Source organism: Aquila chrysaetos, chromosome 18, assembly GCF_900496995.4.
Source record: "Aquila chrysaetos chrysaetos chromosome 18, bAquChr1.4, whole genome shotgun sequence".
NCBI lineage: Eukaryota > Metazoa > Chordata > Aves > Accipitriformes > Accipitridae > Aquila > Aquila chrysaetos.
Window position 1 is genome coordinate 11,791,235 of NC_044021.1, and position 24,817 is coordinate 11,816,051.

The 24,817-nt window shown below is 41.2% G+C and overlaps 1 protein-coding gene and 1 long non-coding RNA gene across 2 annotated transcripts in view; one reads left to right on the forward strand and one right to left on the reverse strand.

The window, feature by feature from the left end:
* Positions 1-24,817, forward strand: part of LOC115353012 (cadherin-6) — a 109,634-nt gene that overhangs the window by 37,460 nt on the left and 47,357 nt on the right. Inside the window, exon 3 of the mRNA XM_030041913.2 lies at positions 17,499-17,854. Within this exon, the coding sequence (XP_029897773.1) occupies positions 17,627-17,854 (228 nt within the window). The 5' untranslated portion in view covers positions 17,499-17,626. The remainder of the gene's footprint in view (positions 1-17,498; positions 17,855-24,817) is intronic.
* On the reverse strand, positions 4,429-6,380 carry LOC115353013. Its single transcript, XR_003927371.2, has 3 exons — positions 6,161-6,380; positions 5,723-5,761; positions 4,429-4,509 (listed from the first exon to the last, which is right to left on the reverse strand). It is a non-coding gene; the product is annotated as an uncharacterized LOC115353013 (long non-coding RNA).

A 24,817-nucleotide genomic window follows, 5' to 3' on the forward strand; every position in this document is an offset into this window, starting at 1 on the left:
TGTCTGCCGCTCCTTTCCCATCCCTCCAAGGCTCTGAAATGTTCAGAATTAAAATGGTGACCCATTCTACTTCTGATTTTCTTCCTGAAGTTTTGCATTTTAACATCCTTCCTGCCACACCTAGAACTACAAGTATTATGTTCACATATATCCAGGGGAAGAAAAAGGCAGACATTCAAAAAGCATAGATTCCACACTGTAGAAGTTTGTCAAAGTTTTGCACAGTAGACCAACTGACAATTAATATTCCTTTATTCCCCAGCCATAAGCTGTGCTTACATCCCCCCGCATCAGAAAAAGCACATTCGTCAATTATCTGTCTCTTTCCCATCCCATTCACCAAACAGCTGTAATAAAAAAAAAAAAACCAAACAACCTTATAAATTACTTCAGAACACAAAGGGAAATCTCTCCATTTTGTAACAAATTTGTTAATTTTAAATGGAACGGGGATTCTTTTTCCCTCATGTTTCATGCTAGCATATACTTTCTAGGACATCATATTTTGTTATCAATTTACAGCAAGTATTCATCCAGATTACTACAGGGTCCTCCAGCAAATGCAGAAACAAATTGACATGAAGAAGCCACACATTTTCTGCAGGGAGTCACCTTCTGCAAACCTTGCCTGCCCATAAGTATGCATAAAAATGCAGCTCCTGGGAAAAAAGATTGAATTCTTATCCTAGGGGAATGAGGGGGATAGCTGTACTATTAATAAATCCAAATGTTAGGTTTAACTCAATATGCAGAGTTTAGGCAGGGATGATATATTGTATTCCCCCATTTAAGAAGGAATGGCGAGGCAGGCCTGACATTGCCATTTTTTGCTTGAAGACAACTCATTTTCCTTCATATGCTTATTCAGGACACATGGCTCAGGTGCCTTTTAACTGGGAGCCTCCACAGGAACCGCAGACCAGCCCTTTCCCCACCATGTCAGTTCAATGGGTATTCAACTCCACTGAAGTGAAAATGCTCTCTTTCCCAGTTTAGCTTTCAAGAGCAGCGAGGCATGTTGTTTTTTTCTTTTTTTATGATTGAGAAAACCAACTCGTGTGTCACACTGTACGCTGCAATTGGATATGAATAGGGAGCCATCCATCACTCTCCCAGATTCCCTGTGTTTACTAAAGGGTCTGTTTAAGGAGCTGTTAAAGGAGCCTTAAAAGCCCCAGACACCGCCGGGAAGGACACGTTCCCCCGGACTTCATCGTTTGCACAGGAACTGAACTCCAGCGACTCTGCTCACCTGTATTATCAGCACAGAGAGCGTGTCCAGGATGGTCTTGGACTGCTGCTTCTAGATGCAGAGATTTGGGGAGGTGGAGACTAAGCAGCAAAGCACAGGCTGCTGTAGCGACTGCAGAGCTCCCCAGGACCGCCTAGGCTTCGTCAGGGGCCGCTTCAGCCCCAGACCGTGCCCGAAAGCCAGGCTGCTTAAAGTCACCCTCACCCACGTTTCCCTCAGGCCTCCAAATTACGGGCGGCGCCTCCGAGACGCGGCTCTGAATTTCAGTCAGCCTTGACTAACGAATTGACGCTGTCTGTTTTGGCACGGGGCTTGTCCCTGTGGTGCAAAACTGCGGAGAAGAGGGGGCTGCTTCAAGAGCAAAACTGATGGCTGTGACCAAGAGGGAGATCACAGCCGTCGTGACGGCCCCCAGTCCCCTGCCTTCCCTGCCGCTCCAAGCGGACAGACAGCGCCGGGGAGGGACACCCGCTCAGACTCCTTGCCGGGCTGGAGCCTAAGAAAACACCTGACCCCTGCGATGCCAGCCAACGTGTCAGAGTGCCACGGGCACGAGCTTAATATAAATGCAGTGAAAAGGTACATCTGGGGGGTGTGCCCTGAGTCTTCCTCGTCTGGCTGCGTTCCAGGCTCACAGCTGGATAACCAGCTGTGTCCCAGCTCTGAAGTGCTGCCAAGCTAGGAGCCTCTCTGCTGCCACTCCTTCTCTTTCTCCTTGCTGCTACTTCTCATTATTTTCCCTTTTCCCACACTTCTGCTGCATAAAAATTGCCCATCTGACAAAGAGTGTTACAGTCAAAGTCTCGTTACGGGCACAGGGGAACACACCTTATATGCAGAGCCAACAATTAGAGTTTATTGTTAGTCTAATTAGTGTTTCAACAGTAAAATCAAAATCAAACAGTTATTCTAAGTCCTGTTACAACGATGCTAACATTTATAGTCCATATTATCTAACTATTGCTAATTCCCATTAATAGCACAATCCAATTTGTTAGTCACCAGCTTCCTGGTATCTACCTCTTTTTGTCATGTCACGCTCACCTTTCTTATGAGTAGCAGCAGCAAATAGTGCCCTAAGTTCCACACTGGGAGGAGTATGCTGTTGGTGGTCAGAGTTTCTTCCTCTCTGGTGTGCTGGGTCAGCTTGGGGTTTTCACACAGTCTGTTGCTATTGCTTTTTTTAATTTCTGCCCAACTTTAGTTACAGAATATTCACTTAGGAGTTGTTGGGACAACATACATGGTATAATTTCTTTAGGGTAAAACCATGCGATTTCCCAGAGTTAAGCTAACACAAAAAATAAGTTGGACATTAGTCACCTGTTGGGCACTTGCTGGTTCGGCTCAAATAAGCTAATATAAGCTCGGGACCAGACAAGGCCTGAAGTAGCCTATGTTAAGATAAAACAAAATCTGCAATTTTTCAGTAGCAATGGCAACATCTTATTTCCTGAGGTGCAGGGCTACAAAAGCTGTGTTCACACTAGTTCTGCTGATGCATACACCCTCTCGTACATGCCAATTACATCAATGCTTTTGTCAGTAAAACTCTGCTTCCCTGATCTTTGTCCAGTTACAGTCAAAGGAACTACAGTGAAAGTGTTAAATGTTATTCCCCCAAACACCTGAGGTTTTCTTTCCAGCTGAAGTCACTCAGCTCTACTCACATCTGATAGAGTCACACTTTCATTTCAAGGAACAGCAGCTTGTGGTTTTAAGCCTCCATCCTATTCTAGATACTAACATCAAGGAAACACTTCAGCCATTCAGCGCTGAAATCAAAGTTCAAGTCCCACCGGCAATAGCGGCATTACTATAGCCATTACTAGTATAGGTAGTAGTGTACAGCACACAGGTGCAGGCATAAATATATGTATTTATATATACATATGTAAGCCTAACACTTGGAATATGGTGCCAAGTGACAATATATCACACTTCTGACAAACTTCAGGCATTTATAAACAGAAAGGAATGAAAATCTAAAATCATAAATCTTAGATTGCCCATTTAATGAAATACCATGTTTTTTCATAGACAGCCTGAATCTTGGATAATCCCTATTGCTTTATAAGTGCCCATACTTGAAAATAAGTCCTCTTACAGCCTACAGTGTAAAATAACCTGCAGTAAATCAGAAGAAAGGGGTATTGGTTAGAGATTATGGGGAGGGAGCAGAGGAGTGTACCTAAGACCTGCATTGTTGCTAAGTTGCAAGGGCTTTAAATAGGAGAGAGAATCTAATTTCTGGTTTAAAACAGATAAATTATGGATTGGCTATGTAAGTGAAGAAACAACATTTCATTACAAGACAATCAATTCAACAGATAATGTGTAGATGGAGCTGATAAACTGCTGGGTGTAATTTTGATTTTCTTTTGAAACTTGTCTTCATCCAGCAGGTGAGAAATATCATAAAACTGTAAATGTCTTACAGCTTATTTAAGGAAAGATCATTCAAAACAAAGTTGTCAAGACTTGAGTAGAAATACGTGAAATCTTACAGAGTAATGAGAAGGATACACATGTGTGTATTTATGAGTTTATCCATGTTCCATTTATAATGATTCCTCAGATTTTTCGGTGTCCATATTGTTTTATGTTTTTGAATTAGTGCTAAAACATCATGGGATTAACAGCTTAAATGCCATTGACCTGACTGCAGTAAGAGTTAGATTTCTAAATGCCTTTGAAGGTCTGGTCTTTACATTCACTTTGTTTCCATTTTCAGGAACGGTAGCTTTGCAATTCTCACAAAATTACTCTGAGGATAAATACAATAAAGATTATTAAGTGATCGAACTCCTTGGTAATTGAGACTATGCAGGTACCTTAGACAGGTGAATAAACACTCATGTTTGCCTTCAGGGCAATTTGACAATTTTCAGCTTACATCAGTTTGCCCATAATTAGAGGCGAGAAGGAAACAGGAAAGCAGAACGTGGGAGGACTTTAGGATGAAAGCTAAGTGACCTTGACAGGCAGGAGGCTTTTATCTCTCCAGAAGGAAGCAGCCTAAGCTGACGACAGTCACAATGCACTAGAAGTGCATGTAATATTTAAGATACTGGGGTGGAACATATTATGAGTGCAAATAAGTGCAATTTTTAGGAACGTTTGAGATTTGATTAAATGCATCCTTTGTTGCAAAAGCATGGACTTTTCTAGATAGTCAGTAAATATTTGGTGACTTCATGTGGTATTTAAGCTCCAGTGTCTTCAGCTGTAGTCATTAAAATAGGGCAAACAGAAGTCTGCCAATAAAAAGAATATCAATGATTGAAAGAAGCAATAGTAGGACTAAGAAACATGAAACAAACAAACAAAAAAATCAGGCCTGACATGCTGGCTCTAATGACACAAAATTCTCACCAGTTTCAACAAGACTGAGGCTGATTGTTTCTGTTTACCACAGTCTGCAAGAGCATCAGAGAAGTTTAGTTTTGGCTTAAGAAAATATATAAGACATATGGAGCAGTCTTTCCACTAATGGAAGAACTGCAGATTTACCCCTTTCTGATGTGAAGAGTAGTGTCAGAGATTGTACTGACGCCTCACCTGGACGAGTTTCATTTCTTACTGGAAATACTTTTCTTGAGCATTAACTGCTCAGGGGAATACCTTTGAGATGAAAAGGATTTTCCAAAATAAGAAGGAAGTCTCTCTTGTCCAGATTAGTATCTCTTTGTTTATTTTAAACAGAGACATCTGTTTACAGGCATGAAAGCACAAATTATGCAGAAATAGTTTCTTTGAATTCTGCTCCTCCCAAACCACTTATCCAGTGTTTTTGATCTTGGCTATAAATCCTGGCAACTCCATGGAATTAATTCAGAATCAAACCCAAAACTCCACTGAGCAAAGGCGGCCAATTTTGCCATCTTCAGTGGCTTGCACAGAGCAATGTTTTGCTGATGCCTGGACTGAGAACTGCCACTTGCATCACACATTTCGTATTTTTAGGATTAGCTCCTTCAGTTGTCTAAAACATAATAGCAGAGCTGTCCTAGAAGCTTCTAATCCCCAATTTGCTGCACATGATGATCACATAGTTATTTAGCATTAGCAATACAGTTAAGAGTTGCAGCACGGCTCCCGCTCCCTTCGATGGAAAACAATAGCAAAGAGTCTGTCTGGAACAGATTTTTTTAAAAAAAGCACCACACTCAAGTCTCCATTACACAAGGGGAGGATTGCAGTAATTCCATTAGAGATCCCACTTCCAAAAAATATAAACTCGGTTTATATCGCAAAGAGATTCCACGTTAATTGCAAAGAATTTAACAATACTATGAACACCAATTGTTTTAAGTCAGATCAGATTCTTTCCCTAGCTTTTTTTTTTTTACTCCTAAGCAGCAACATGTTTACAGGGGTCTGATCACATACCACTGAAAGGAACCTTTCTTACTGGTTTTAATGCCCAGAGGAGTATGCTTTAATAATACAAGTAAAGGGGTTAGTCACCTGTATAGTATTTGATGTTCACAGTGTACATATGCAGAGCTGTGTGAACAAAGAGAGGGGAAAAAAAAAAAAATCGTGTGATTCAAATTTCCTCAATATTCCTAATTAAACAACTCATTAAGGTTTTTCAAAGAACTAGTGACATAAGTGGCATTATTAAATATTTCAGAAGCTATTCAGTCACAAGTAGCATTATTCTTTTATACATTTTCATATTCTGAGAAACATAAAATTACTAGCAAAAACATATTAAAAGGCCCTTTTCAAAGAAGAAAGCCACCTCTCAGATTAGCGATTTGAAAAGCAAGTATGCATGTTTCCTATTCAAGAACCTTCAAGAGTTTCAGAAACATCACTCACTGTTCCCAAAACCTCAGTTAAGTAATGAGTCATCGTGGCTGGAAATACACACTGAAGTGGTAAAGTTTATTGCCTCACCTGAAGTCACAGGGAGAGTGTAGATGCTTCTGGTGTGCAGTTGTACAATGAATAAATATCATCGCGCCTGGACAAGAATGTCCTACTAGTCAGACTGCTACCACATTCCTGCCATCACAGCGTGGTATTTATTCACCCAGTATGAATGGCAAGCATGCCTTACTCCCATTTTAATAGTCATTATCCAGTCCTAGTAACTCTGAAGTCACTCAGAAATGGTCAGTCCCTTCCACTGCTGCAGCTTTTTTTAATGCTAGCCACGAGCATTGCCCAGGAAGACTTGCCACAGGTCTTTCCACCCTCTGCCATCCAGTCTAGCCCCGCTTGAGAGGATCTCCTAGATCCTTAATAGGATTCCAAGTAAGATCAAGAGATCTAAGAAGGGAGGCCAGCAGATCTGTATTAGCTCTCCTGTCTTTAGCTACAGCTTCTTAAGCTGGGCAGTTAATAGGGGTAACATTAAGAGGCTTTTAAAGAAGCTATAGCATTTTAGTATAGCCAGTTACTATCACAATCAAAGAAATAATAGACTCTTTCATCAAAAGAGAGACGTGACCTACTAATCTACAGTTCTTTTATTAGCACATTCATAATGAAATGAGTCTTAATGGGCACCCCTCTATTTTCCAGTTGATTGCTCCTGTTGGAACGTATTTGCACAAATGGAGTTCACTTGCCCACAATAAGCCGAGCATTGCAGGCATTTCTGATTTGGTAGCACTCTACATCCATTTCACAGTGGTAAATCACAATGAAAGTCTATGAGAAATAAGAAAGCCCTTGACAATCAAATACAAAACCAAAGTTTAGCTGTTTCTATCCTCCCCAGGTCCAGTACCTTATGTCCCACCTAGCGAATGTTTTTGCCTAACTTCAGAGTGGGAAATTAGCATATGTTTCTGTCAAGAAGTAAAGAAAAATACAGTGAGCACTGAGCCTCTAGCAGAGAGACAGAAGCAAACAGCAGCTGGTGAATGGAAAACTGCTTAAGACAGATAACTGCTTCGCTCTACCACAGATGAAATGGGGCACACTGGGAACGGGGGTGGTGAGGAGAGCACCTGTAAGGAGAACTGCAAAAGGCAGGCAGGCAGAAGAGATTAGGGTTGCTAAAAAACTAACAAACAACAACAACAAAAACAACCAAACCCCCACCAAAACAAAAAAAAAAGACAGTAGCAATCACATGTAGGATTGTGGCTATCCTAGAAATGTGAAGTTACAGACAGTTGTAATCAGAAAAAACAGAAAAGAACAATGTCTTTTGTGCATATGAAAAGTGCATAAGCTCTAATGTACCTAAATTACAGTCAGGTGAACTCTGCTTACCTGTTTGCCCTCAGTTGTACTACTTGCTATAACAATTCTGTTATCTCAGTCTGTGGGTTTCTTCTGTAGGAAGTAAATCAGGATTTTAGCAATCAATATCGTGTTTGACAACAATACACACTGCCCAAAGCACAACCAAAACATTCCTGTCAAACAATTTTCTTTTTCTTGTGTCTGTTACTGCACTGCCTAAGTACTACTGTCAGAAATAGTCAGTCTGATAGGAAGATATGCTGGTGCCCGTTGAAAAAGAAACCTTACCTCCTCCTTTCTTTTATTCCTGGCTGTGTATATGGCAGTATATCTTCTACCTTCATTATCACACTGCAATACTTGAGGGAGAACTGCAATGCCACTAAAGCAGCTGCAAGCCCAGATTTTTCTCTTGTGCTTGGAGAGTATCACTGACACCTTGGCTTTAAGTAATTGCTGATCAGCACAGAAAGGATCCGTTGTCTGTGGTTCTGTCTCATTTATGGGAGCTTGTGGGTAATTTTCCTCTGATGGCACGGAGGTAGGTGCCTATTAAATAGTGGGTTGAGTGCGCGTGGAAAAAACCAAACAGGGTATCTTACTATCACAACCCATGCTAGACAGACCAGGGAGGGGTCGTGGTGAGTTTGGAATTCCCTCGGGCTAAATTAAAATGAAAGGACACCAAACGATCAGTTAAACATTTTACTCATGGCAGAAGCAGTCTGAACTTGGAAGGTGTAATAGCAGGTGGCGGGGTTTCTCTCAACAGGAACTGGCATGGAACTACCTCAGAAAACCCGGTAACACGTGCTAACCGCGGATCTTGCAGTTCAGGGAAGACAATAAGGAGATCCCTCCCATTGGGTCACGAGGTTCAGAGCGGACCCCCTTGCTTTCTGGACTCCTTCTCAGAGAGGAGCCCAGGGGCGGCTGGATCCGCTCCTAGTCCCAGACTTGGTCAACGGTTTATGTCTAAAGGGATGAGGTGCAGGGGTTACGGAAAAGAGGAGAGGGAGAGAGAGAAAGAGAGACAGAGAGGAAAAGAGAAAAGTTTCACCAGTCCTGGATCCAGCGTTGGTCCCACCAGCCCAAGGAGCCAGTTCTGGAGGGCCCCCACACACATGGGGCTTCAATTCATGTCTTTTATCATCTCCTTGCCCCTCCTTCGGGCGGGCACTCAAACTCGTTAGGCTAATTAGGTGTCAGGAAATGGGTCGGTGGGCTTGGGGCTCGTCTGGGGAGCAGCTCTGGAGCATGCTCCGGCCCCCGCGCCCTGCTGCTGACCTGCTTCTCCACCTGCGGCTCGCCGTCACGCAGGTTCGCTGTCGTGCAGGACTTGCCCCACCACCATGTTTGGGACATTCGCTCTTTCAGTCCCTCACGTGTCGTGTTGCTATGCAGCCTTGCAAGCAAGTTCTGTTCCCTCCCTCAACTGCAAAGGCTGGGCCCCTGTCTCTGTCCCTCACGAGGGTGTTTGAGGCATTAACTCTGTCCAGTCTCTCACACTCACCTACATTAAGAAAACCAATTTTCAGGGAAAAGCTGACCAGTTTGGTTTTTTTTTTAATATGTCGAAAGATTTGGAAAGGTTCCCTTACTAGAGATTTTTGGGTGGTGGCATCTCATACCTTTCTCAGAATGGAGTGTTGCTTAAAATAGCTCTATTTTTGCTTTACATTAAAAAGCCTAAAAAGTCACTGATCACTTCTGAGAGCCTGTCTAGGAGACTTTCAAGTACCAGAGTCTAAAAAAAAAAAAGAAGAGGTATTCAAACCATGTAGATTTTTTAGTGGAAGGACAAAATGCTTTAATTTAGGCACTTCAAGTCACCCAAGAGCCTTCCTCTTTCTACTAATTGGGTAGGGAGGCTAGGCTCCTTTTCAGACATCAAATTTTGATGCATAAGGTAGACTGAATTTCTTTTTGATGACACTCCTGCTTTGAAGAACCTGCTAGTTCCCTATCCTAAAATAAACAAACAAACAAAAAGGCTTAGGGAAAACCCCAACTTCATAAAAAGCAATGCATGTCTGAGAACAACAGTAACTTTCACAACAGGATGACAACACTGCAGACTTCCATCAAGTACCGCAACAAGGAATAAGGTTTTCCTACAGCATTTTCATGGCTTCAAGGATACTTTTGGTACTGCTGAAAACCCTTTGGCTATGATTCCACGCACATCTGCTACTCTCTGCCATTAAGATATTGATCAGGAATAAAAGACCCATGTACAGGATTTGCACAGCAGTAGGAATGCTACCGATTTGTTCTCCTGCTAAATGTAGTTGATTGCTTAACTGTTTTAGTCCACTCTCCATCAAGGAACAACTTAATATAATTTACAGTATTATTCTGTATTACCTGCCAGTCGCACACCTGTCCCCCATTTTAGATTATAACGCAGCATTAGCAGAATGCTTCCCTCTGCAGGGGGACAATGAAATACGGTGGAGGCCTGTCCCCACATCGCTTGCAAAAGGCAGAAGAGGCCAGAAGCCTTTAGCAAGACCAGCTCCGGCTTCCTGTTAATGCCATGCAGAGGTAGCTCACAAAGTCAACAGGATCAGCTAGAGCTGGGTCTGTCCTTCCTCCTCCATGTAGCTGCTTGCAGAGGTGACTAGCCTGTGACGCCTACGTAAGGTTGCTGCTCTTGCAGCAGTTACTGCTCTTGCCTGTGCACCCAGGGAACGTCAGATCTTTTTCCAGGTGCTCCAGCTACCCTGCACGCACCGTGCAGCATACACCGACATCCAGCCAGTATGTGCAGCAAAGGTGCACGTGGTGGTGGCTAAAGCACAGCTATTATGCCTTCGATGGGCACACCATCAGAAAGGAAGGAGAATAACCTTGTGATCAAAATGCTGCTGTATGACTCAGAAAATCTAAGTCCAGGTTCCAGGCCCACCTTAGATATTCTTGAATGACCACAGAAAAGTCACTTAACACAACCACACAATGGAAACGAGTTCCTTTTTCTGTGCCATTCCTCTATGTTGTGTGTTGAGACTGTTTATGCACAGTGGATAAAAGATACGCTCCCAGTGTGGCTAAATGCAGAGACTTAGAGTGGGCATTTCTGAAACAAGATGACGCTAAGGCTCTTTGCAAATGCCAGGTGAAAAAAAATCAAAATATCTGAGAGCAGACAAACATCATCATCAATTCACTCACCAGCTACTGAATAAAGTCGTACAGTCATCTTTTGCCACCACCATTCATGAACTAAAGAAAGACACATACTGCTCACTTTCCTTCTTTTGTCACTGTGTTTTTGTGAAGGCTGGTGTTCATGTGCATTCAGGTCCACTAGGGTTAAAGCAGTTGCATTGTTCAAAAGGGCCATGTTAATAGATCCCAATGCAGGACGGAGGTAGTAGTTATCTTAACATTTCTGCTGCATTTAGTTATTTTTATCGTTCTGGACCTTTTTTCCTGCTGAGAGAATTGAATAAAAAAATGACTTTGAAAGACACTATAATCAACCACTGCTGGCTGCAATTACGTTGTATACTTGATGTCTTCAGAAAGTACCTCTAGTTTAAAACCACAAATCTTTCAGTTTGAATTCTCTCTTGGCTCTGTTCTGTTTTGTTATTTCAGAGGTGTATTTACAGGAATGATCGCTAGAGCATATGGGTTTATATAACAAAGAAAGACATCAAAAAAAGTGAACATCAGAAGATTAAAATTTCATCAGCTATCTTTACACTGAAAATTTGAAAATTTTTTTCTGTTTATGACTGATATTTACAAATGAATGCCGCATGGACAATGAAGGGAAAAGGGCATTTGGATTTCAGAACTGTAAAAGCTAATTCACGCTTGAGAAAATTATTAGATGGAGACTTTCAGATCTGACTGGTCATAAGAGAGACATAATTGTAAAGTAAGCTCAAACTCAACAACTGCTTTTTAAGTCCAAGTCAATTATGGACAAGTCTGCAGTGTTACAGCTTCTGAGCACATGAAACTTAGCTATTACTGAAAATATCTAGCAAAGGAATTCTTTGCTATATATGAAAATGTATCAATATGATATATTAAAATATATGAATGTGACACTGAAAAGAAGTGAATATGATAAATTTGGAAGCCTCTGTTTTTTGAAGTAAGTTGGAATACTTTCTTTTCTTTGTGAAGCTATTGCTATTTTAACTTCCCCCCCCTGTGATGAGAAAGGAATTTTTCTGCAGATTTTCCTTACAGCCTTAATCTTTTCCTTGCAGTCTTGCCTGCAGGGTAACAGAATTACATACTTCATGTTTGTGAGGACAGCCCCAACAACAGCCTGGGGTCCTGGCTCCTCTGGGCCATGCGAGTTCTCTTAGGGCCTTGGACATTGATTCTTTGGGATAGCTTTGTAACAAGGTAAAACCCAAGCAAATAATCACCAGATCCTTACCTAGCATGCCTCATTCCATACCACAATCACACCTTACACAGGACTCACTATTTCACCATCATCCTCCTCCCCCATTAATGCTTTCCCCATCTTTTATTTCTCAGGCTTTGACAATGAAGTGTTGATGTCTTCGTCTCTCTCAGGTTTGATGGGTTAAACACTTGCACCTGATGCTTGAGCCAGGGGAAGGTCCTTCCAGCAGGACCACGCAAGTATGGAGAGTCTCTCACTGCATGGTCTTGCTGGGGGACTAGCAACTGACTGTCCTGCACAGGGAAACTGTGAAGCTGAAGCCTGTGGTCCAGTTACTGTGGCTGGCAGTTTGCTCTGTAGCATTGTTTGGGATTTAAGCAGGGTCAGTTTGCCTGGCAAACTCAGTTGGTGCTGGCTGGGTAAGCATCTGGAATATATGATATCAGAATATTTTTAGTGCATCCCCACATCTTCTACAAAATTAAATGTAAATTAAAGCTTCCAGGAAAGAACCCTCCTTTTCTTCCAAAGACGGTGGTAGACACTTCATATAATATATCTGTTAGTGAAGCCAGGGACTAGTCTGCATCTTTCCACCAGCAACCATAAATCAGACCTGATTTTGGGGCAGTAAAGGCACATGCACTGCTGCATTCATAGTGTAATCTGCTAGAATGAGAGAGGAGGGTCTATCCTCTGTCTTTGCGCATTTTTCCCCAAGAACCTAAGCAATGTCCATGAGGACGGATGCAGTTTATTGTGTCATATAAATGGAACACACACACACACACACACAAAATCCCAACCTAAAACTAACTATTCCTATTAGCTGAATTTTCAGATCCGTATTACATTCACCCAGGTACATCAGTATCATTTCCCATGCTCAGTTTCCTAAATTACTATGCCGCATCATCTATTAACTTTCACCTCCTCTTTCAGTCTCGGTGTGAGAATAACATTATATTATCAATTCTTGAAAATACAATTAATGTTCAATCCAGTGTACTAATGGACCTTAACCCTAATGTGTGAAGCTTTGCACCCAACCCTCAAACAATGAAACTGTGCCTAGATGATTAGGGAATAAAAGATCTATTATACTGGCACTTCTGTTTGAATAAACGTTATGTCAGAAACTTTAGAGACACTGATGGTTGTTGGCATATTTAGAGGCTATTGAAAATCTAATAGTCAGCAGCCTGTAAGGTCCGAGATGTATAAATACATACAGAAACATAACTGAATGCATGGGATCTGAAAAGAAATTATGCTAAAATCCAGAGTCTAGGATACTTTATAGAGCATATTCTTCTGAGACTCTATTGATGGGGGGAGTACTATGGGGCTCAACAGAATGGAATGAAGAAAAAATGTTTTCCTTCTCCTTGCTGATGCCTCTCATGGGAAGGCTCTTTTCTAGTCTGGTTTATTTAACCACCAACTAGGAAGACCAGCACAACCCACAGTGCTGAGTGGGAGCGGAGGTGGAACCTCTTTGGGGTTCCTCATGTCAAGAACCTGCACCTGATGCCTGTCACTGTGCCAGAAAGGCATCTCCAGGGCAGAGCTCCCTGATTCATAGGAATGACTCCGATGGACACATTGCCTCTTTGATTTATAGTTGAAATAATTAAGTATTTCTCTGGAAAGGTGTAAATTTGCACTGAATTCTCACATTGGTGGCATTAAGACATTACCTACATTAATGAGATACTGGAAGAAAGGGTGACTAGAAAGGTTGACTATGAATATCATCACCTAGGGGAAATCATTTTGAAGTAAGTTGATATTTATAGTGATTAAGCAATTGTCTGAGGTTTTGATCCTTCAAAGAGGCATGAGCATAAACTTTAAATCTATGACTTGTCACACCGAAGACAGTTCTGTGACTGCAAGTGACATTGCTTTTAAGTTAACAATCATCATACTTAAAGTTAGACTGGGAGTATTTTTAAGCTTGGGTATGCAGATTCCTTCTTCTCCTGTAAAAAGCCCTGATTTGCTATACGTTTGAGCTGATAGAGCTAAGCCAGTTGGCTGAGGCTGTTGTACAGTAAAATTGTTTTTCAATCCTGAGAGTTGATTAACACAGTGAGTTCCCCAACCAGCTGACCAGTTGATGGTTGAGAGAAATGCCATGTTTAAAGCGCCCCTTTAGTCTTATTGCCTGTCTTTGTGCGATGTGAAGAAACCAAAGAAATTTTAGGTCCCATCAATTACATTTGCACACCTACATTTAAAGAAAGTAAAATATCCCTGGTGACTGGCTTGTTTTCAAAATAAAGAAAGGAGATTGCACGAGAAAAGCTATTACATTGCAGAGGCCTCTCTGGAGCACAAGACATTGGGACTGGAGCACAAAATGGCATTTAAGAGCCACAGGAGCTCACTCTTTACTAAAGGCTCAGCTCAGAGTATAGCGCTCCTGTCCTTTTTATTCACTCAACTGAAGACCCATAAACCGGTTATCAGCACCTATAGGGCAAAGACATCCTGGCCTTCAGTTGGTACTTACCCCAGCTGCACGCTTAAGCCGAGGTCTGTAAAGGTGTGTCTCTTCTCTTGCCACTCACAGGGAAGCTGCCGGCGCTTAGCTGCTCTGCTGCTTAGTGAAGACTACCCAGTCAAGAAGGACATTATGGGATCATGCCCTTATTTCAGCATTTTGGACACATCTCTGCAGAGAAGAGTAAAAGGCTGTATTTCACAGCTATGATATCATTCTCATGAGCTATATTTCAGCATGAGCCACTATAAAACCTCTCCCATGACATCAGAGCTGTGAAATATAGCTGACTTCAAGCACAGAAAATTCCCCCACAAGAATAATTGTTTCCTGGCAATTGGCATTTGAAGGACAGATCCTTTAAAAGGCTGGCGCAAATCCTGTCTAGGTAATGCTGCTCCAGGCAGCACTGCTCAGGAGACGTTACGTGCAGGAGCAGAGGTGTGGAGCCCCACTGTGGGATTTGGCCATAGGGGTAATGAGACGAGCACTGGGGAGCCTGTCGAGTGATGATTTTCACTCCCTCACGCCTCAGCAATCCGTGCAGACTTCACTAATAGCAAAATAATAGGTTTGCTCATATGCTGCGCTCCCTACCTCAGACCCTGCCTCCCTGATAAGGCAAGCCACGTGCGCACAGCCAGAGCTACCGTCTCATCCGTCTTTTCACGTCTGCACTGCAAGCACAGATCACGACAGCCGTGCTGTTGTTACATGGCAGCTCGCCAGGGCTGCTGCTGCCCGGGGCGCTAATTAACTCACCTGGGCAGGCCCAGCCTCCCCACAAACCGACCCGGCAAGAAAATGAAGTCAAAGATATTGGGTGAGACATAATCTCCTCTGCCGTATCACGCCAGGAAATATGCCCACCAGAACAGACTCCACTCAGCCGGGGGTTAGAGGAGTGGATGGTGGCAGAGGCGTAAAGGACAAGACCCTACGCAGGTCGGAAGGGTACAGGAGGAGGGTAAGAGAGACTATAAACGGGGAGAGACTTAAAGCCACCTCAGCTCTCCCTAGCCCGGTGCCTGAATCTCCCCGTGTCCCCTTCTAGCGACCTGCATATTTATTTGCCGGCGCTCCATGGATCGCACTGAAGGCAATCGTTGAACGCATTGTAAAGCTTAGTCACGCTGGCTTTTTCTGTTCCTCCTCTGTGAAGATCTTCTTGTGGTGGGCAGTGGTTCTGTTCTTGCTGGTTTATCTGTGTGTGTGTGTGTGTGTGTTAATGTTTATATGTATGTGTGTAGACTCTTAGGTGTCACTGTCTATCTCACAACACCCAAAGCCTTATGTGGACGCAGCTCCCATGACCTGCAGGACAGAGTTGTTTTTACCTACAGAAAGTTCACTGGCGTTAATGACAGTGAAGTAGAAACTTTCCCTCTTCTCCGGAGGAAATTACACTACTTCAGAATTAATTGTACCTTTTCCATTCTTCCTCTTAATGCTAAAAAACTGACTCCTCCTTACCCAGAAGTTACCTTTTTATGGTATTTTACCTTGTGAAGCAGTAAAACAATATTGTTTGAACAGCCCGGTTCCATTACCTACTATCCATCTAAAAGCTAAGTGATATTTCTTTATAGAAAATGATTTACTAAGAAGAACTGTAAGAGACTTGAGGTTATTTTATACAATTTATTACTAAAAACAATGACAACCAGAAGAGTGGCTAACCTGAGGCATTGTAAATGCTTTGACTCCATCAGTGTAGCTCAAAGGCTAAATTCTGCCTGATTTACACCTTTAAAAAACAAACACCCATGATATAGGGAAAAAATTGGCCTTTGATATAGAATACGATCCAAGTAGCATTGTGTGAAATGCTTACAGAATAAAAATAAAAAAAATTTCTGTTTTCAATTTGGTATAGTCAGACTGTCATTCCACAATCTTTATTTACAAAAATTGAGAGATGCTGTGTTGAATTTTGAGCTGGTTCAGAATGATTTCTTGGTTTTTGATCAGAATATTGAAAAAAATAACTTTTCCAAAGAGCATCTGTGTGAAACCAAATGAAAATTAATCAAATGATCCTCCTCTAAGAGTATGGATCTGTTTGGACTAAAAATTTAACAAAGTGTTTATGAAAACTATATGTTGTGGAATGTTTCTGTCAACTAATTCTGATTTCTTCACATTATAAAATGTTCCAAAGCTCTTCATTAGGCATTTTGCATAACCTGTTACCTGAAACACATAGTGTAATTTCTTCTTCCTGAACAGAAGCTTTCAACTTTTTTAAAAACAGAACTGTCCGCACGACACTGTGGTACTGTATGTATAGCTTTTTTCATGATGAAAATCATGCAGTCTTCAGAGATAGGGATCATTTTCATAACTATTTTGTAGGTGCACAGGTATTTAGTGTTAATAATAGTAGGAAGCAGTAGCTAGTAAGAACCCACAGGTAGTGATGAACTAGCTGAATTTTTTTATTTTTAGAAGTTATTAATGAAAACATTTACATATATAACTATGTATCTAAAGAACCTAAATTCAGTACAAAACTCTGGCAGTAGGTAACTGAGAAAACCAAAATGTCCACTTAACTTCCTACGCGGTAGCAAACAGGTGTAGTATGTGTGACATATTGACAAATATGCACGTTTCTTTCACTAACCTGTTTACCTGACACTTCCTAAATGAAGTCAAAGGCAAAACTTCTTAAATGTGAGGGAACAATCCTGGAGTTATCTAAGTCCAGGCTCTTCATCCCATAACTATAGCAACAGAATGCCTCCTGGGAAGACAGTGTGCATTCTTGCTAGCCCTTCTTCGACGTAATAAGGTAACCTCATCAAGATCCCCAGTCAGAAACTAATCAGTTGTTACATCCCAATGTTCAGGCAGTAAAAAGACAAATGCCTGGTTTGCCTTAGTCAATGAATGGAAGTAAGTGGAGTTAAAGGGGACCCCCCCCCACCCGCCCCAGAAATCCACAAACCCAATTGGGACTCCTTCCTCCTACTCAATATAGGTTCACTCAGATTATTTGAAGGACAACTTGCAACGTTTTGAACCAGAAACAGCCCAGCTTTTCAACAATCACTATTACTTTTCTACTTTTTGGACTTTTTTGCTGAGTGATGAATGTTAAATACCTTTGAAAATGCTCAAAAAGTTGTTATTTTTCTTTTCAGAGATCCTCTGAGACTGCAAAGACTATTTAAGGAAGGAAGACGGCATGAGATTGGATTCAATGCAGTAAAGTAGGTTAGTTTGAGGACAAGACAAAAAGTCGTTATTTAGACCCCCTTGTGTTGCCGTGATGAGAACTTACCATTGCTTCTGGCTGCTGTTTTGGGCTGGTCAGCCCCACCAAAGTTTCTTAACTCCATTATCCAAAAGGACTAGTGGCTTTCCAGAAAAGGAAAAGGTTTTGGTATTGTCTGGAAACAGCAGGCGAGACCTCCATCGTTCCAAAAGGAGCTGGATGTGGAATCAGTTCTTTTTATTGGAGGAATACACAGGAACTGACTACCAATATGTTGGCAAGGTAAGATTCTTTCATACACATCTATGTTTTGATTTTAGAAGTGCTGGAAGGCCAGCAATAGCAAGTAGGTAAGAACAATGCCTGCTACAACTTTTAGTTCACCTTCCTATCTGCCCAGCTCCTGCTGAGGAGTAATTCAGCGGAAAGGTTAGTAGACTTCAGCTTCAAATTGTAATCAACAACAGGAAGTTCCTTATTTAACCAGCAATCCCATGGCCAATCATGCACAATTATGTTAAAGATTTTCTGTATTATTTTTGTCTGGAAATAATGCAGCTTAATTATACGGTTGTCTAAGCCAGATTTTTAACTTTAAAATGTAATATGCATTTTCCCTCATGCTCATTAATTTTGCTAGAGTCAAACTATATAAACCAGAAGAGGTTTTGATCCAAGATATTTAGGATTCACAGTACCCATATTTTGGTAAGGATTTTCTCTACCCAGAAAAAGGCAACCATTTCCCTTTTTATTCCCCACTGCACACAACAATGCTGCAGCCATTTTCTGATGAGTTTTTGTGGTGCCACTGAGGACTCTGTGACATGACCTTAATACCACAAGCCATGCTATTACAAAGAGTTGAAGCACACTGTGCTTATAGACTAAGAAGCAACAGGCAGCTGAAAATTTCTAAGCTCAAAGCATGCTGACAGTTAGAAAACTGTCTGTAAAAAATAATAATAATAAAAAAAATAAAAATCACAGCTTAACTCTGAGAATATCCGTCTCCCTGAGCAGCAGACCCCCATGTAGGTAACAACCTTTATGTGAATTGTAGAGCTAATGCACCTGTGGTAAGTCTAGAGAGAGTCTATACTGCCCAAGGTGCCATAGTCTATAGGAGCCTCTCTTGCAGAATACAGTAATTATGCTATTGATGATGACATTCAAAGCAGAAACAATACAGCTTAGTTTTCCAAACTAAAATGGGATTGTGTCTGAACTAGTTTGATCTCTCAAGCCTTTTAGCAAAGGCTGCAGATCACAGTGGTTTGACATTTTATCTCCCTCTGCAAGCTTCTGAGCTTTCCCATGAGGGATGGTGGCTGCTTTTCTTGCCTGCCAATCAGCTGTCAGTCAAAGTTGGATGCGACACTCCTTTCCTGCTAAATGGCTGCAAGGCATGATTGAAATGAAGAGCTACTCAGCTGGTGTAATACTCATAGAGCTCCGACCAGGATAATCAGCATTCATGAAGGGTACCATTGAGCCCAATCTACAGGAAAAAGCCAAAGGCAGAGAGTCCACAGAGAGAAGAAGTAGAGAAGGAAGATAAGAGGGTAAGAAAAAAAGCCAGAAGAGAATAAGAGAGAAGAACTAGAAAGACAGAGGTGGAAGGAGAGGAAACTTTACAAAGAGGAATCAAGATTGAGGAGGGGAAAGGGACATCAAATGGCAGTAGAGGATAGGAGTTGGGAGAAAAAGGTTACCTAAAGAGAGCACAAATAAAAACAGAAGATGAGATGGTAAAGGAAAAAAACCCAACAGGTAAGAAAAGTGGAGTCAAGGAAAAAAAAAGGAAAGAAATTAAAAGACAGCAGTCCTCCATACACTCTCCTGTTCCACAGTCTACTCGGGGTGGGGGGGTCAGGGTAATGGGGATCTCTTTCTCCGAATATGAAGTATGTGGTCCTGAGGCGAGTCCTACAGCCTGTCATTTTCACTGTGAATTTTGACATTAAACCTGCTCAGCCTCAAGTCCCCTATTCTCTCCACTGCAGAATTAGAGTAGAAGCTGTTGGCTTCAGAGGGACTCATGGGGGAGCAAATATTCCTGTAGGATGAGTTTGCTGAGAGACAGTTAAAAAATGGTCTAGTTTGACCAGAAAACCAAGAAAGTTTGAACTGGAGTCATTGAGAGAGAAAAAAATGTGGATGTTATTTTTAAAAATTGTTCTTCTACCTATCAGTACTTTAATATACTTACTATTACAAAGCATAGAAACAACACATAATGTATAAATGTCATTGATTCTGTGTTCCTGGGCTGTTCACAAGTGGCCTTTCACACGTCTTTCAAATGTCAGAACTGCTCACACCCTTGTAATTGAACAATTAGCCAAGAGGCATGGAAGAGCAGCCATTTATTATTAGAGAAAGTTGCATATTGGTGTGAGGATAAATGATAGAAACAGCTGAATGTCTCCAGGTTGAGGTAACCAGGCAATTTAACTGAGCAATTAAACTTGATTGGTGTGGGGAAATGAGGATAATGAACATGTTTATGAAGCATATTTTTTCTCAGAGGACTAAATGTTAACCTTTACTATGAACCAAAAATGGTAAGAATATTTTGTTATAGTCCTTTTATTCTCTTATAACATAAAGAAATGTGAACAGAAAAATCTTTTAAAAAAATAGCAATATATGTATGTCAAGGGGAGTTGTGCTTATGTCTTACTGTATAAGCAGTCACACCCAGATCTTCTGGGTTTTTTGTGTATAGTGGTTAAAGCTGATGGGCATTAACATTACAATTGTAAAAAAGTGATTCCATATAAGCTACAAGAAAAAAAAATAATCTTTTACTTGGGCTGGTTTTACTTTTGTCTTTTCATTTATTAACATCTGTTTAATTCAAACATCTACATCAAAATTTGAGATATAAGAAGTCTGTTGTGAAAGATTCTAACAGCATTATTTCTATAAACTGCCCAAATTGCAGTTGTAAAATCCTGTAACTCCTTATTCTACAAAACCCACATTTATATCATAATAGTTTTAGACAGAAGGGGAAGAAAAGTGAAGGGGAATGCATTCAGGTTTGAGATAATAAAAAAGAAAGGTAATCTCTCTGAAGATAGAGCTGAAGGCAGTACTGAAGACATGCTGAAGCATCATCCAAGTCATGGACCAGAGCACTACTGTGATTCATAACCCGTATATTCTATATCCAATAAACCCAAATGCTTTCCATCCTTTAGGAAATAATTGCCTAAGCACACAAGAGACAAAGTAGCCCTTTTTTGGTACCCGTGGGTACTGTCAGCTATTAAAAAGTGCTCCCCAGTTTTGTCTGCTACACATTTTACTGTCAGCCCGAATATGTTGCTGTATCACACTGGACAAGAGTATGCGGGTGCCAACAAGAAGCTCCCAGTGTTATCAAGACGAGTTGATTGTATTCTGTGGCTCTGACACCAGATCCATCACTTTATTATCCAGTTCTTTTATTCCTGAATTTCATCCCTGTATATTCATGAAATAAAGCCTTTTAAAAAGAGTAGAAATTGACACCTCCAGTCTTGGTTAGCCTCAGACATAATAATATAAGGAACTTGCAGAAAAGTTCTAGACTGGAATTATTCATTGCACTGCTGAATAACTTGTGAACTACAGCTATTCATTGAAGTGTGATTGATGGGCACCGTGACATTTTAACCTGAAGATATCTTTTTTTCTGGTTCAGAAATTATGGCACTTGGCAGGGACTCAATCCCAAAATAAAATAAAAGGATCACATGAGCATCAAAGTAGGGAAGTGCCCAGAACTACTGCCTATCCAAAATCTGCCACATCTGAGTTGGGTTTTAAAAGAGATCTAGTTGTACTTGTGGCTGCTTAGTACAATTTTAAAGGGCTGGTGTGAATGCATCTCTAAATCACTGGTAAATAATGAAGCTGTGTATAGAAATATATGCTACGTTCCCTAGAGGTCTTCAGATATTCCTGGGCAAAAGAGAGAAAAAAATCTGCCTTGTTCCAAGATTATACTCAAAGGTATAGCTACCATTTTTATGCTCTTGATGTCTTTGCACGGCTGTCCCATTGGCTACATAAAATCCATGTACTGGCATCCATCACTGAGTGGTCTTGTTAGAGCACAAACCTACAAATCATTGTTACGTAAAGGAATAGGATGCCGTTTTCTTTTAGACTAAAGAAAGATCTGAACAAGTCTTAAATCTTACTCATTAACCTAGAAACAGCTTCTGGCAGCCTGCAGTGGAAAGGAGCAACTTGCTTTCCTGATAACAACAGGCACAACTGGGGAACGGTTTTGTCACACTCTCTCTGTCCGGCACTAAAAGGAAACTTCCAGACATAATTTTCATTTTTGCTGTGTCTTACTGATGTTCATATAGTTCAAGCAGTATGCTTGCCTGGAAGCTATCTGATGTTACTACCTGTACAACCCATCATAAACAATCATCCTCTGCTGACAACTCCATTTTTCAAACAAGATAAAGTCAAAGTCCTGCTGCTATGTGACTGGGCAAAGCAGAGACGATACTGCATTACTGTAGGCAAAACCAGAATCATTTTGTCTGGTGTTGAAAGAACCACTGGGAAAAATAAATTCCCCTCTGTCATGAATGGTTTAAGGTACTGTTGATCCTGCTTTGGAGGGGGAGGGGATGAATTAAATGGCATCACATTACAATATAGTTTCAGTACTGTGTTTCTTTCTTTTGCCTGATTTTACTTCTGGCTACAGCTATTCTGAAGGCAAGCAGAACCGTTCTTTGCAGTGTATTTCACCAGAAGCAAATCAAACAAAAGGTAGAATCTCTCCAAACCATTGCAAGTAATGGGACTAAGTCACATACTGAGACAAAAATATCTAGCTGTGAGCACACACAAGGGGCTATTTAAACAAGGAAAATTATTGTCATGTAATACTGTCCATGCATTTTCAGCATTTGAGGCAATAATGTGTCACATTACTCCAGTGGTTAAAAGGTGTCATATCTGAATTGGATGACGTGATAACTAGCAAGAGAAACCTTTACTTCCTCAAAGATCTTTAGTACACTAGCATTCTGTACTTATCATCAAAACTTTTGCTTCCCCCAAAAAACAGATGTGAAAAGTCAAACTAAAATAATTTTTCCCATCTGCACTTTTAACATCCTTTATGCAGTTGTATTGGCAAACACTTGCTCACTGTTTGTTTTCTTTACCTTGTAACTTGCACTATGATATGCACCTGATGCCTTCAGTTTCCTATTCCAAAGACAGTGACTATTTGTTATCTTTCCAAGGCCTGAAATTAAAAGTTCCACTTGTAACTTCTATTTATTCAGGGATTCTCCTCAAAACAGTTTTCAATTTTTTTTTGACACTCAGAATATCCTTTCTCTGGGTCTAGATTCTGCACTCTGCTTCCAGGAGAACTGGCAGCGCAAGAGCCAGGCTTTAAGTCTGAATGACCTCCCAGTCCTGAACAATTCCTGGGCTTGAAGTGGCTCACAGCAAAACTGAAGGCAGCTGTCAGTCATCCTTAGGTTGCATCAGTCAATCTGAGGTGCTCTGTGGGTTGCAGCAGTGCCCACAGTGTACACAAGGCTCTGGGCTGGACCCCTGTTGCTGGCAAGTCCTCAACGGTCTTCTTCCACAACTAAATGTGCACACGAAATTTGACTTTATGCTGTGCCTCTCAGAGGACTTCCACACTCTTTACCATGCAGAAGGAGGAGGACTAACGTTTTGCACTGTTCCAAATGTAGGCTCCCTCCAGCACACCGTCTGTGTGAGGGTGCTGTGGTCCTTGGCTGGCTGCATGACCCCCTGCAGAGGAACTTCTCTCTTAGCAGGGCATAGGGCTTTTGTGGGCCATTTATGGCACTTCTGCCCTTGCTCCTGACAAGAAAGTCATAGGGTCCGTTACGTGTACCAATATTAGTTAATTGCAATGATATGTTTAACTTTGTGGTGAAAGGAGCATTAAGACCAGCCTTTTACACACGAGGAAACTGATGTACAGGGAGGCTAAATAACCTTATGCACGGCTGAAAGTCAGAAATTTCTAAACTGATATTTAAAAAAAAATAATAAAATCAGAGTTCTTAGCACCCCCCCCCCCCCCCGGTTAAATGATTAGGTCACCTGCCTCCCGCTTCAATAGGCTGAATACTTGTCATTCTCTTAAAAGGTAGAACAAATGCTGTGGTGCATCTGCACTTCCTTTATTCCTCATCCATCATTCATATTTTATGTTCCACCACTTGACTTTCCCAAGTGCCCTTCATTCCTATATTGAATTGCACACACATACACACACTTGTCTTATATTCCTCTTTGAAAGATTTACTGGCGCTGATAGAAGTTCTCTGTACTGCCGGTCTCTGTGGAATAGAGATAACTCTGAAATGAGGGACAGTTGAGAGGTTAGAGGCCCAGGACGACAATCCAGAAACAGCTTGCAGATTTTAAACTGTCATATGGGGGCTAAGAAAGGAGATAATGAGAAATGGGTGGGATGGGCAAGAATGTTATTCAGAAAATGAAAAGGCAGGAAATATAGCATGGTTAATGTTTACGATCATCATAATTGTGAATCTATTTGGCATCATCCTTGTATCCAAATATATTACACAATATAAGAGCCTTACAACCATCTGTTTCAAACATACCACATTTCCTCCATTATGGCACATGATGGTACTTACAGTGTAACAGTACATAACCTCCTCCCCTTCTTCCCATTTCACCTAGAGAAGCAAGCAAATCCTGGGACCCTCAAGCCAGTATTTCTGTTAATTCTTATTTTTCATTTTTTGTGCCCTGAATTAGAGAATTTTGTTTTCCATATGCTAATGACCTGCTCATACCAGTGCTTACATTTTGGGACACATCTTTTCACAGATCATCCTTTCCTCCTCTTGTTAGCAATCAGCATGTCTTCCTGAATTGTGTACCCCTAGACTTCTAGCTATACAAAAACAGCTGAACACATTAATCTTTCTCCCCAAGGAGAGACTGCAGGTGAAGTTCATGCTTTATTTTGGGTTACTTAGATCACTGGTCTTTGGAGCCATGATTACCATTTTCTTATTTGTTTGTATAGCACAGTAAAGTCCTCACTATAAAGCTGCAATGTCATGAATATAGAACTTGCAGGCTAGCGACAGCTAAAAAAAAATCCCTTTTTCAGGCCCAAGACAAAGAACCATTGTTGCTCCACCATTTGTTGTTTACACTTAGCTCACCAAAAATATTAAACCATAAAACTTGGAG